The 13884-nt window shown below is 39.6% G+C and overlaps 1 protein-coding gene across 1 annotated transcript; it reads right to left on the bottom strand.

The window, feature by feature from the left end:
• Positions 1-3025: 3025 nt before the first annotated feature.
• On the bottom strand, positions 3026-13205 carry LOC146478150 (uncharacterized). Its single transcript, XM_085112859.1, has 11 exons — positions 13010-13205; positions 12733-12834; positions 9518-9838; positions 8629-8690; positions 7429-7491; positions 7250-7312; positions 6601-6660; positions 5458-5946; positions 4976-5044; positions 4212-4331; positions 3026-3171 (listed from the first exon to the last, which is right to left on the bottom strand). Exons 2-11 carry the CDS (start codon positions 12734-12736, stop codon positions 3106-3108), a joined length of 1317 nt encoding a protein of 438 aa, XP_084968985.1. The 5' UTR covers positions 12737-12834; positions 13010-13205; the 3' UTR covers positions 3026-3105.
• Positions 13206-13884: the final 679 nt, after the last annotated feature.

The raw sequence follows: 13884 nt of genomic DNA, 5'->3' as shown, positions 1-13884 counted from the left end.
TTTCTTGTCTTCCAAGTCAGTTCGCATTAAGTCATCTGGAAGGGAAACTGCTGCTTCTCCGTTAACGGAGTTGTGCAGGCCGTAGGGCTATGTTGGTTTTCCTGCGCATCTCCAGGCTATCCGATCCAAGCTCCTTTACTAGTTTTGTAACACTAGTGTGACGGAAGTCATGTTTAATACTGTTGACTAGAATCTTAGATTAAAAACAACAACCTTTAGTTTATTTTAACCGTTCACTGTACCACCGCTATTACTCGAAGGTTAGTAGGAGCGCGAGGTGAAGTGTAGTGCCTTGAAAGAAATGAGTATAACTGGCTTGGCTTACATAAAGCACAGCTCATTCGACCGTTTCTCCATTTGCTCGTAAAGAAAAATTGTTTTGCTTTCTTATAAAATAAAGATAACGATAGATCAATCATATAAAACCATTGTTAAAGACGGTTCCAATCAGTAAATGATCCAGTATAACTGTGTTTGCAAGGATCACCGCGGCAAATAAATGTACCGGATCCTATAGTGAAGGATCTAATCAGCAACAAATTGTAGAACAAATAATCTAAAAAAGAGCAAGGCTGATTTCACGGTCAGGAAAATATATTTCTCCAATATTTCGAAAGGCAAGGCCTTTCTTCTTCAGGGTATGTTTGAGGACGGTGCCAACGAATATAGCCGGGACGTATTTTTGTGCAGTTTATGACTATGCAGGAAAAGCAGACCTTAGCAAAAGGTAGTTAAATCCAGCAATAAATTAGGGGTAACCACGCATATTTCAGCGATAAAAAATGAAGCAACAATAATTCTAAAAAGCTTTAAAATACTAGACAGTTTGTGGAATTTTTAGCCACTCAATGAAGCTTAATTATCTCTGAGATATACGTGGTTACTCCTATTTTAGTTTTGGATTGTAATAACGCTTGCTAAGATGTTCTTTTCCCGCATAGTCATAAATCGCGCTAAAAAATTTAAAGTAGTAAGCACGGTCCTCAAGAAATCAGTGTTTCTTCAATCTCGTTCCCAGAGCCCTCGTTACCCTTGTCCAGCGGAGCGGACAGCGGAGCGGGAAAACGAGAAACTTGTTTTCCCGCTCCGCTGGACAAAGGTAACGAGGGCTCTGGGAACGAGAATGGTGTTTCTCGGACTATCACGAGATGCGCAGAACGTATGCGCGGTAGCAAAAAGAGGCACCGTCAAGCTTCTACTAGCCGATTGGAGGCTTTAAGGCTTCAACTTTATTAGTTGTTTGTATAAATTTACATGTACAATTTCTTGGCGCCGCAGGGAGCAAAGCTAATCTAGGCGGGCCAGGATGACAAAAAAAAAAAAAGAAAGAAAAAGAAGAAAGAATGACTTTAACTGCTAAGTAAGAAGGCAGACTGAGCTATAATATCAAAGATACAAGAATAAGGAAAGGTTTTTGGGAGAACTAAAATAATGAAGAACTTTTTTGAGCTTCTTTAAAGGGAACACAGGCGAAAAGACAAGGAAAACATGAAATAGGGTAGGAAGGAAAGGAATGACAAGCTCTGAGACTGGTCAGTCATCTGACTTAACCTGATGGTACATTAGTTACGATGTACAAATCCCTTGTACTGCATTATGTCGATTATTGCAGTGAAGATTGAGGGAACTGTAGTAAAGGGATGTCTGATAGACTCCAGATCCTAGCTCCTAAACAGAGCTGCTAGAGTAGGCTCTCTTCTGGGATATTGTTTGAACTTGGGTGGGATGACCCGGAGACATGAAAACCAAGGCAACTCAGAGCCATTGTCAAGAATAAGTTGTTTACGGGTCTTTAATGGAAAAGCTCTAGACCATCTTACGGATGTTTTGCGAAAATGCAACTGATATATATTCCAATAATCTAAGAAACTCAAACTGTAATCCGGTATTTGTACCAATGAACACAATCCAATTAATTTTATTTAACTTCTTTTGCCTATTTACAACAGGATAATGTAACAAACTAAAGAGCAATCTCTGTTGCAGGGTAAATGTGAATTAAAGAAAAGCTGAACTTCAAAATTTGTCAAGAAGTTTGGACTCCAATTAGCTATAACGCTAATCGACTGGATGGCCCGAAACTATTAACAAGGTTCAGAAGATAATTGAAAAGATAGAATTCATTTGATTATGATAAAAAGTAAGACCTTCCTACAGGTTACACAACTCTTGTACTGAAACTACAAAGCACAGTTTCCACTACAGAGGGGCTGTTCTACAGAATAATCTGTCAAATGATACGAAAAGCTAGACGAGCTTGACATCATTCATAACATGCCTTTAAAGGATGAAGATGTACTTAGTTTTTGTAGTAAGATAGTTTGTATTTCTGTAATTTTAATAATTGCGTGCACGGCTCCCTGGAAGAGCAATTTTGTCTGTGATGGGATTCCTTGTTGAAATAAAGATTTTTTTTAAACTCTGTTTAAGACCAGGGTAGAAGCCGTAATTTGACACGCATTGATTTCAATTTTATTCCCCACACTATTACTGGAGTAGCCTGCTCTGGGCGACCTGCACCTCCACGAGCTACGGATACAAATCGTTTCAATGAAACAGTCATTGCGGGAGCTACATTGCCGGTGACTCATCCCTGCCGGAATGTACCCTACAACAGCTAAGACGATACCATTGACTTCTAAACGATCATAGAAAGTTAGTGCCCAGACTCTCTGCAGTTCTGGACTGAGCAATGCAGTCTTATCGTATAGAGTGTTTTCTGACATGACGTCACAGCGGCCATAATGGTGTCCCAAAACAAAGAAATGGCGGCCATGTTGGTGTCCCAAACTAAACCTCTGGGAATTGAACTCTATTTTTATGCAAATAGTTTCTTTTGTTTCAGTAAACCAATATGGCCGGTAGTCATGTGAATGAAAACACTCTATATTTCGGTAAACGGCATTGAGCCCCGGTTTAGTCAGGTTACCATCTTGAATTAACAGGCAAATTATACTCTGCTTTTAACGTCTCATCTAAAGACATTCATCTGACTGCAATGACTAAAAAAAAAGATATTTTTAAATATGCTTTGTTTGTGGCGAGTGCGATTTATTCCTTTTGTTTATGAACTTTGTAAAAAGATTTTGGTCGTCAGGAGTCCCGTCAATCCGTTCTGTTTTCTTCGTTTTCCTTCCCTCTGAAAATACTTTTCACCAATGGTTTCTTGGGCTGTAACACAAATGAGTTACCTGTTAAAATATTTCCACTATATTTAATAAATTCTGGTAAAGGGTAAAGAGAGTAAGCGGTCCAAAAGGCCACAGCATCTAGGAGCACGGTATAGTTTGAACGGGAATCCAGAAAATGGTATAACTATCATCTGCAGAGGCACTCCTTCACAACAAACGCTATCTATGTGTTACTGAGGAGGCTAGATAACGCCTTAATACTGAAGAAAAGAAATAGGAATAGTGGACATGTAAGAAAAACATACCTCGGTCAAAGAGTGCACATGAGAAGATTGAATCATGACTCTGTATTTACTGCCATGGGCAATAACCTTTTCAAAATTCAGGCTAATTTATTCATCTTGAAAATTCAAAAATAAGGAATTTGAATTATTAAGCTTCCAGGGGATTTACTTTGTGGAGCGTTTTCTGTGAAGATGACACCGTATCCTTTATCCAACTACACTCTCTTGTGTCGGTTATCATGTGCTATTATTCAAGGCTTTGTAACACTGTCCAGATATGGTTATGGTGACCTCAATGTTCATTTTCCGTACAAAAAAAGATATTCTGCGATAAACGCAATTTCGTGTGTGGAGGAGAAGAATATAACAAATACTGAAGACCGTAATAAAGAAATAATCCTTTTCAATCTTTCGGAATATCGTCATCAGAGACCCAGGGCAGACAGTGGGAACGAGGAAAAAGTCGAAATTGGCGGAAAAAATTCGACGAAGAAATGTGGGGAGGACAAGTAAGTTTTCTTCGTCGAAGTTTTTCCTGCCCGTTTCTATTTTATCTCTTCCTCTGGGTCTCCGAGGATGACGGAATATCGTCTGATTTTAGCCAACTCTGCCGACGACCTCGTCGGCTAAGTATCAGGCGATGTTCCGCGCGATTTCCTGGAAAATGTGACCGCTAATTTGGGATACGCTGCCAGGTATTTCTCTCAGAGTTATTGACGTTAACTCTCACATAGGAGCTTGGTAGTGTCGACATGTCATTATGATTACAACACAAGTGCACTGCAGGAGGACTTACATTCAAATGTTTTTTATATTTGCCATCTTCATAAGTTGATGGCGCTTCAGAACTTGGGACTGGTTTATCACCTGGTTTCGTCTGCTTTGGTCTGGCACCAGGGTCTGTGCGTCTCAGGAACTACAGTAAATCAAACGCAAAAACTATTGCAAAAACAGTTGAAGAAACGCGTGGGAAATAATGTACCACGCACTTTTTTTAGATCCAGACGGTGTGTCATTACAGACGTGCGCCTATATTTGTGTTTACATGTGCAGCACGTCTCCTTTCTTGCCCTTACAGAGCCCCATCAGGATTACTGAAGTTATTCTTTTGGTGTTTGCAGGTTCACACGTTTCTGTGAGACCTTTTTGAAACTGAAGCTTCTAATCATGAGAGATTAAAGACTGAGGAAATAGAACAAAACCTTTGTGGATAGGGAAGTAGGCTATCGTTTTTTTCCTCTATTAGCTATCGGTGTCCGACCGACTCACAATTGGGCGTTTGAATCAACCAAAAAGAAAAACAAAATTCAGTAATGGTGCTGTAATATTTCGAAGCATGAGAGTTATACCGGAAGTATAGCCTTAGTACAGAGTATCATGTATTCATTTCCTACCAATTCAACCGAGAATTTTAAATCCATTTTTAATACGACAGATCTTAAAATTTGGAGCTCGCTATTAAGGAAGATTGTCCGTGTATACGAAGGAAGCTCAAGTAATTCGATCCAGTACTCTTGGCCAACTTAGTTGAATTGACCACCGGGTGTAATCCTCACTTACCTTTTTCTTATCGTTTGGCTTATTACCCGGAATTGGTGCTGACACTGGTGTTTTAGGAATGCCATCGAGCTTTAAAAAAAAGAAAAGAATAATAAAAGAATATCAGTGTTAACAGATTGCGCAAGAACCTGGTATTTTACCGACTTGAACTGAATGTGGTTGAAATTTAATTAGACTTGCTTACAAGTCGGTTAAATATCGCTAATAGAGGGTTGGTTTAATTTAATCGACTTTCTACTGAGGAACCTGGACTTACACGGTTGAAAGGTTTGGTCCAGTTTCGAAAAGTTCCTTTTGATATAGTCAGAAATTTTGAAAAATCAATTTTCGAACATGTATAGACCTTATTCATAATGGCGGCCGATAAATTATTATATAATTTTCGTGGAAATTAACCGTACTTTCCTCGTTAGCATGTATAAAATTCTCTTGAAGTTTTACTCTGAAATGAGGTTAGTAGATCATCAAAGTAGATGACATACCGGGGAGAAAAGACCTGTCCACAATTTCTCCAATCTCTCGACCTGCCTTTGTCGATTCTCTTGATATCCTTGTAGCCATTTAAAATCCTTCTTCTCCTCTTCCGACATTTCACCTTGCACAGATTCCAGATCCGTGACACGATGAAGCAAATCATAGTGTTCCGCTCTCAGACCAAGGAACGCGAAGTCGTAGAAGTCTCTCTTCAGATCCTCGCTACATTTACAGGCTTCTGCAACCATTACCTGTGTCTCGCTGTACAGCTCCTGCAGGCTGTGGCTGAGCCTTGTTAAAAGATCAAGTCTGACTGGTGTTTTTAGCTTGTCTTGGTTTACTTCTGGCACTTGTAAAGGAGATGTTACATATGTGTTCAGCCGTTGATTAAGTTCTTCTAACTTCTTGCTGATGCGTTGTTCTCTGGCTGCTTCATCCGTACCCATTGAAACACCCGAAGGTTCTCCTGCATCTGGGGACACAGTGGCATCCAAAACCTGAAAAACAGTTGCGATTAATATTTTTTCTAAAGTACTCAGTGGCTATTGGCTTTATTTGTTTGGCCGTTGACACCACACAGGCGTGTTGTCTGCGCGTAGCATCGTCTTGGTCCAAATTTACATAAAACAACGCGGTGAAAGATGGTTGTGGAAAAAGTTTATTTTGTACGATATTAAACTGAGAATTCAACAACTATTTCGTCGGTATTTCTTGCCACTTATCTAGCTAATTTTGTTTCTGTTATTGCTAAAGAACACAGTTAAAAAAATATAAAACAAATTTTCTTACTCTGACAGAACCAAGCACTGGTTGAGCTGATGCACCGTCTTCTGCTCAAATTTTCTCCTCCACGAAGTAGAATAGTAAGCAAGGAAAGGATTCTGGGGAAAGAGTTCCCTGCGTGATAGGGGTAAGAAAGGGGACCAGAAGAGATGGGGCCGAGAATCAGACGCGCGTGGGAAGTACGTGGGGCGAGCGCGGAACGCGAGGGGAGAGAAAGGGAAAGGAAACCCTTTTTCCATCTATGCCACGCTCCCCGCGCTTTTCGTGCGCGCCCAATTCTCGTCTACCACGACAAAAAGGGATGAAGTAATTTTGTCTGGGATCGTTTGTTTGTTTAAGTTCCTGAATATAAGAAGGCTTGTGACTACCTCCTTTTCCTGTTCCATTGCATCTTCCAGTTCTTTAATTTTATTACGCAACTTTGAGTTCTGTTTTATAAAAATGGAGATAAACGGAATATTAATACCCTCATCCACCCACCTCAGAACTTGTAACAATGTTCCTTGATTGTTTATAAGGTGTTTCTATAATTCACCTATCTTTTTTTTTTATTTGCGCTGTTCTCAATCTCTATTTTATTTGTAATTCATCGTATTTTCCCCTTGGAATATTATTATACTATAGTATTATCATATTTCTGTCCTGATGATAATCATTTCTGATTATTTATTATTTCACTATGTTATTTATTATGGTAGCATACATGGTTTCTTGGAAACATGTTTTCTGTAATTTATGAAATTCCGTCAGTGTCTGTCTCGTCGCTGTCCTTTTGGTTTGTCTGTCTCCCCCATTCCCTCCCCCCGTCGTCTGTCTTTCTTAATTTGTCTCTCCCCTCCCATGAATGGTCCATTCACCACGCAACAAAAAAGAATGGCTCTGTAGTCAATCAACGTGAAATTTTTCATTGATTGCATGTTTATGGGCAACAATTAAGATGGTCTTGACATCAAAGTCCCTTTAATTTCATTAACTACCTTGTGGACAGGAAATTTACGACGACAAGCGTCGACTCACCTCCTGCCTAGCGCTTAAAAGTTCCTTTTCTAATTCTTCAGTTTTGGCGATCGTTTTAGAGACCTGCGTGAAAAAAAGAAACTTTAACAACAGAGAAATGAACTCGACCAGAATTACAAATTTCCCTCATAACTGGACGAATTTTCAATCAACGATTAATTATGATTTCCATGCAGTACCTCTTCTTTTAGTCTGGCCAGTTGGTCACTCATTTCGATAATTAAGTTCTCGCATTTGTTAACCTGAAAAAAAACAAACAAACAAAAAATAAAGAAACAAACAGCGTCAAATCATATTAGTTCGTTAAGATATCATCAGGCTCAATATGTTGTATCGCTGCCCGTTCCTCGCTCTCCCCCCCCCCCCCCCTCCCCCCACATTCCGCATCCATGGGCTCCCTGTAAGACAACTGCAGATATTCCTATCGTTTATTACTTATCCTATCGTTTACCTATCAAATCTAACCTGACCTGTGAAACTAAAAATCTAATCTACATGATCCAATGTAACCGCTGTAATTTACAATACATAGGAGAGGCTAAACGACGCTTAAAAGACCGCTTTAATGAACACCGCCGCACCATAGATAACCCTAACACTAAATCTAAACCCACCACAGCCGCAGAACACTTCCTCACCGCTTCTAACCACACCGCTAACGACATGCAATTAATCCCCATAGAAAAAGTCTACTCTAACCGAGACTCAATCCGTAAGGCCAGGGAAGCCTTTTTAATCTCAAAAGGCAGAACACTCTCTCCGCATGGCCTTAATATTCGCGAAGAAATGTACTAGCTTTTTCCTTTTATTATTTTTTATTTTTTGTTACTATTATTTCATTTGCTTCATATTTACTGTCAATCAATTTAGTTTTACGTAGTTCCGCTATTGCGCAAATATTTGTCAGCTATATAAGCGTGTGTCCCAATGTAAATTTTCATTATACCTGAAGAAGGCTGGTTTGGCCAGCCGAAATATAGTAACCTTTAAACCGTAATTCTACGTTGTATCGGTCTCTGCTTCTCTTCTCATTTGTATTTTTTAAAGCCGATCAGATCTACAATTGATCCAACGTATACCAGCAGGATTATCGTCCACGGTTGTTGCTTGGACTTGACTGGTTACTTCTTTGTTTGCCGTAACCCGTCATGTTCTTGCCTGACATTATTCCGTAAACTTGGAAGTATTGCGCACGACTTAGCAGCCAAATATCGGATGCATTAGCCGTTTACCTAACATTTGAGAAAAGTAGAAATCCTCAAAAAATAGTAGCAAATTGGTAGGTAAGGAAAATCTCTCCTCCCAACACCCCCCTCACCGGCACCACCTCCTCGGCTGTTCAGCCCCCAAAAGTTCTTCCTTACTTTGAACAAACTTACATGATTTGGATTGTTCGATTCCTTCAGGTCTCTCGCTTCTTCATTCTTTCTTTGGCTGGGTCCTGCGTGGGGGATGTAGCAAGAAATGTCTACACAAAAATCTTTGTCACTAATCATAAATCTATTTTTGCAACGCAAAGTGTGCTCCGTAGAGTAATGTCGGAGGACGGAGCGCGCAACTGCGCCCAACTTTCACATCGTAACCCACATCAAGACTCAAGCTGAAAATTCAAAATCCCGGGAAGTAGACGAAGTATATTCTTTTTCAGACAAAGTGTGCAAAATCACCATAAGATTTGGGGGTAGTACAGTTCAGAACAGGGCGCATTCTAACCTTCTCCCTCCTGTTGTGTAAAATACCTAAGGGGGATATACTACTCTGTACAGTGGAAGCTCTCTTAACGGACACTCTCGTAAGTGGACAGCTCTACTGACGACCGCCTTCAGAAAACCCAGTTTGAACTCCCATACAAACTTTGTATTTACACATTCGCGTTAGCGGCCGCGGACACTTTCAGGGGTTACGATTTAGACTTTTCCATTGTTTTTAAGCTCAACGTAAGCGGACACCCGAAAGGAAATCCCATTAGCTTCTGACATCGCTGTTCGTCGCAATGATTTTACAGTACGTTATAATTACAGTTATTGCCATTATCGCGACATTGAATAAGGCATTAAAACAAAATGGTTCAATACGGTGATATTTTTTCCTTGCATTACCAGTGTATTGTTAGCTGGGCAAGCTCCCGTAAGCGGCCATCTATCCCTTACACCTCTAGAGGCCGTTTACGAGCGCCAGCTCCAGTTACGGACACCTTTTTCGCGTCCCGTGGGTGTCCGCTTAGGAGAGCTTCTTCTTCTATATCAAAGAGGCAAAAATATTACTCACCCTGCCTGCTTTCCACTTCATCTCCGATCAAATTGTCGGCCAACTTCTTTAGTTCAATCCTTTTTAAAGCCTCAGCTAGTTTTCCAACGGTAGCGTCCCTTCCCTCTCGACTCAACCATTGACAGAGAAGTTCTATACAGCATTCCTTGGTGCAGTTGCTTTTGTCCTCTTTTATTGTGTTAATAGCGGCCTGGCTGTAGCCTAGAGCGCGTGCCAAGTCTTTCCATTTGACTCCAATGCCATCAGGAAGCTGGCAATCGTGGAAATCACGCTCGGTCATTTCATGGCTTGAGCCTAGGCCCTTCATTTTGATAGGATAATCTGCAACAAGATAACAGGTCATACTTTAGAGTTATTGTCGATGCAAGTTGCCCGACCTTGCTATAAATAAAGCGGAGGACAGCCTTTTTTGACAATTTAAACACTTTTGTGTATCTTTTTTATTATTATTAACAACTCAAAATATCCATTAAAGGAATTGCCATTCCACAGTTCTGTGATACAGCCATTGCCGCGTCTTACATCCACCGTTATGTAATAGGCCATTTCTGAGTTGTTGTGAACCTCATTATGAAAGCGCGGCTAAGTGCAAAGTTTTTGTCATGGAAATTAGTTTTCATTCATATGCAAACAAAACTAATTTTAATATTAAGAGATTTGCACTTAGCCTCGCTTCCATAATGAGGTTCACAGCTACTCGGAAATAGCCTATTGTATTGTATTAGTTTAGGATCATCCACTGGATTAGTCTTGCCTCTGATATGTGAGTGATCCTAACTCTCACTCTTGATATAGATATCTTTATTCCTTATTTAATTGCTTTTTTCCAGGCCGTGATCTGTTAGGATTCAGCCTGGGTTGAGGGGCGGTTGATCAAATTGGGGCTCAGTATCAGTGAGTATTGGATACGATTTAGGCTTCTTAATAATTAGGCAATGATGTAATTTTATTTTCTTCTGAGACGAGTACAACTTTAAATAGCGTCACTTTGTCAGTCGGCTCTGCTCGGAAACATACGGCTCCCAAAGCGCCCGATCCACCGTGCACGCGTGTCATCGGGAAGACGATCATCTGTAAATATTACGTTTCCGTCATCTATCGTTTAATACGATTCAAAAATACTTCAACGACGGTAATCTTGGATACTGAAGAAATTTAGAATCGCGTTTACGGCAAACGGCGAATAAACGCTCAAATAATCAGTACGTAGCTGAGAATAATGCAAAACAATTCCGGCCTTTCACGCCAACGCAAAACTACTCGATTTTACTGAAAAACTGAAAACAGCGAGCGGCAAATGAAAGCTAAACATAGTGACGTGAACATATCTGCCGTTTGCTTTTTGCCATAAACGTAATTCTAAATTTCGACATTTTTGTTTACAGGCCAAGTTCAAGTAAGATATGCGGGATAAGTCTCTGCTTACATTTCGAGGGCTTAGAGTATGCCATATAAATTTATCAAACTATAAACATGCTGTAACTGTTTTTCCTGCCATCGTGCGGAGATTGCCCCTTCGAGATTTGATCAGAAAAGTCTTGGGAGAAGAAGTTGGGGAGAAGAAGGAAAGGCCGATCAACTGGTCAGTTTGAAATACGTTTTAAAACTTAAACCGAATCGCATGTTCCTGTTTTACACAACGCTATAGCTCCTTTATCGCTTTAAAACAGAAGGGGTTTAAAACCCAAAACCCAAACACGAGATTTTTTGGCCTGACATCATTATTATCATTTAGAAAAGAGTATTGGCTCACTACACCCGGAAATGACGACAACAGGATGTGGCAGTGTTCGCCAATTTGATTGGTTCTCCTACTAAGGGGTATTGCACTATTTACAATCACAAGTTTTGATTCTTGGAAATGAAGCTTTTTCAAAGTAAACAGAAAATCTCATGCATTTTTCTTCTGCTTATTTCCTTTCATTTTCCCCACTTTTAACTATATGAACCCATGGCTTAGTGTGTTAAAAAGCAATGTCAATTTAGTCGCACATCGATTCAAAACCAAATCGACATTACGTTTCTTGCTAGCTGTTATACCAGCTACAGCGCATGTGCGACTCGATTTCATGGTATAATTGCTGAAGCGTTTCGATTCAAGTTTTAAGGCTCTCGCATCCCTAGATTCTTAACCGGCTTTTGGCATCGACGTAATATTTCTACCAGTTTTGGCTTTGGATTGAAGTTTACGAGGATCGTATGACGACAATTAAAAAAATACTTGACAATAGTAACATTTAAAATTTACGCGATTCAGATTTAATAACATAGTTAGAAAGGCCAATATCATCTTCTTAAACTATGGTATATGGCAAATAAAATTTACATCACTGGAAAAAGCTCTTTGTATTTGATTTCAAATATGTTCAGCCGAGAAAACAATTTAAGTCATAGTATATGTGTGGAAACAGTCAGTTGGAACAAAAGATAAATAATGTTTTGAGAAAAACAGTTCAGAAGATTGTTAAAGTAAGTTCTGGAGCTGTTGGTTGAAGCCCTGAAAGTCTTCTTGATCACCTCTGTAGAGGTCTCAAGGAAGAGTTTTGCTCTAAGATTGTTCGTATTAAAAGTTTATGTTAATTTTCGAATTAATGCGCTTTTCAACAAAAATCTCACTAACTTAGTTAACCGGCGAATAATTAATTGGTCAATGGCGAAACTTTTTTCGTCGGTTCATGAATCTTCTAAGAGTGTTCCAGAAAATCAATCAGCCTTAATTGTGGTAATACAAGCGTGCTTAATGAAGGTATTAAAAAAAGTCTATCGTGCCAAAGCACCGTTCGTTTTGCGGTTCATTCAATATTGCTATCAAAATATTAAGGTATGAAACAGGATATGAAATATTTTTTCCATGTTTGATTTAAACTAGGTAAATCTTATTTTTTTTTTAAATTCTCGTATATTTGTTATATGCCATGGTTTAAGATTTAGTATTGGCTTTTGTAAACTCAATATTTGGATTCCTCAAAAAACACGGTTTAGTAATTAATTTGGAGGATTTTTGTTTACCGTCCCCATAGCGATATTGACTTGACCACAAAGTCAATCCTGACAAACTTCAATCTAAAGCAAGAATTAACATGAATTTCACCTTGATGTGCCATCTTGAAGAGAACACTGCTTAACAGTCACTTAAAAACTCAGGTTTGTTCCCCAAAAGCTGTATCAAAACACCTTAAATATATGCTAAAGCATGTTAACCGTGAGTTACTTACCCATATATTCGAAGATTTGTATTGTATTGGTTATGGTCTCTGTTTGCGTCAATGGTCTGCCTGAGTTCAAAAAGTTAGGGGCCCGCTCGAACGATCAGAATGCTACAGAGACACGTAAAATTGACTCAAGTATTAGAAACATCAAAAGCAAATGCTAACTTACCAGACCAGCGTGAGGTTCTTATACGTCAAATGAAATATCAAACGAAAAAACGAAGTATTTCGAAACGGAAAATGTGTCGATTAATAGCGAACATGATAATGAAGTTTGTCGTACCTTGTATAAAGCCATGAAGTGTATTAGAGGAAACGTTGACTTCTAGCCTCGCGAGTATTTAAAACAAAGGCCACTAAGTTTCTTTCTTAGCCTCTAAGAAAGGTAGGAAGGTTCTAGAAATACCAGAGGTTGCCAAACTTGCTTCGCTGTCAAGGAAGTGTTTTTCTTCCTAGCTTGGTTCAGTATTGTGATGTCAGCTTGGTCATGCGTTGATAATCCCGGGGTTCACCCTTGTGTGTATTTTTGGTTTGAGCAGTGAACTGCATCATCATCTATTTTGAAAGCTCGATATCATACCAACCGTTTCAGCTAGCCTTAAGCAGCGACGACGACGACGGAACCGAGAACGTCAGAAAACAATACGGTTTTAATTGTCGTTGTCGTCGTCTGCTTAAGGTCCCTACTATAACAGTGCCAGCGCAGTTAGAGACATCCCTCTGTTCACATGTTGAAACTGAAATTGACGAACAATTTGTACTGGAATAGAGGCAGCAAGTTGATTACCCCCTTAGAGATTCCAGGCTATTCTATTCTCTTAAAATGGCATCCCAGGTCATATTTTCAGTTTCATGTTAATAATACGTCATTAACTTTATTTCTCAGTCACGACTTTTAATAACTGCAAGAGTGCAAGTCAGCGTGCAAATCAGTTTCCTTGCCGAGATCCTGTCTCTGTCAACGCCGGAAGTTGACTAAGTGTTCGATATTAATGTTGGCTTGCGCAACCGCCCGTTCCACTGACTAGTATTAACTATTTATTCTTAAAATAGTCTTATTGTTAGGCCGCGTTCCAGCTCACGGAAAAATGATCGCTTGCTATACGTCGAGAGATTTGGTTCGTGTGTGGCATGTAGCGGTGGTAGAGCCGTACACAG

The sequence above is a fragment of the Pavona decussata genome, unplaced genomic scaffold (genome assembly GCF_977016875.1).
Source record: "Pavona decussata unplaced genomic scaffold, jaPavDecu1.1 SCAFFOLD_67, whole genome shotgun sequence".
In the NCBI taxonomy this organism is placed as follows: Eukaryota; Metazoa; Cnidaria; class Anthozoa; order Scleractinia; family Agariciidae; genus Pavona; species Pavona decussata.
The sequence above is the reverse complement of the archived record's forward strand: the minus strand, read 5'-3'. Positions and strand labels throughout refer to the sequence as shown.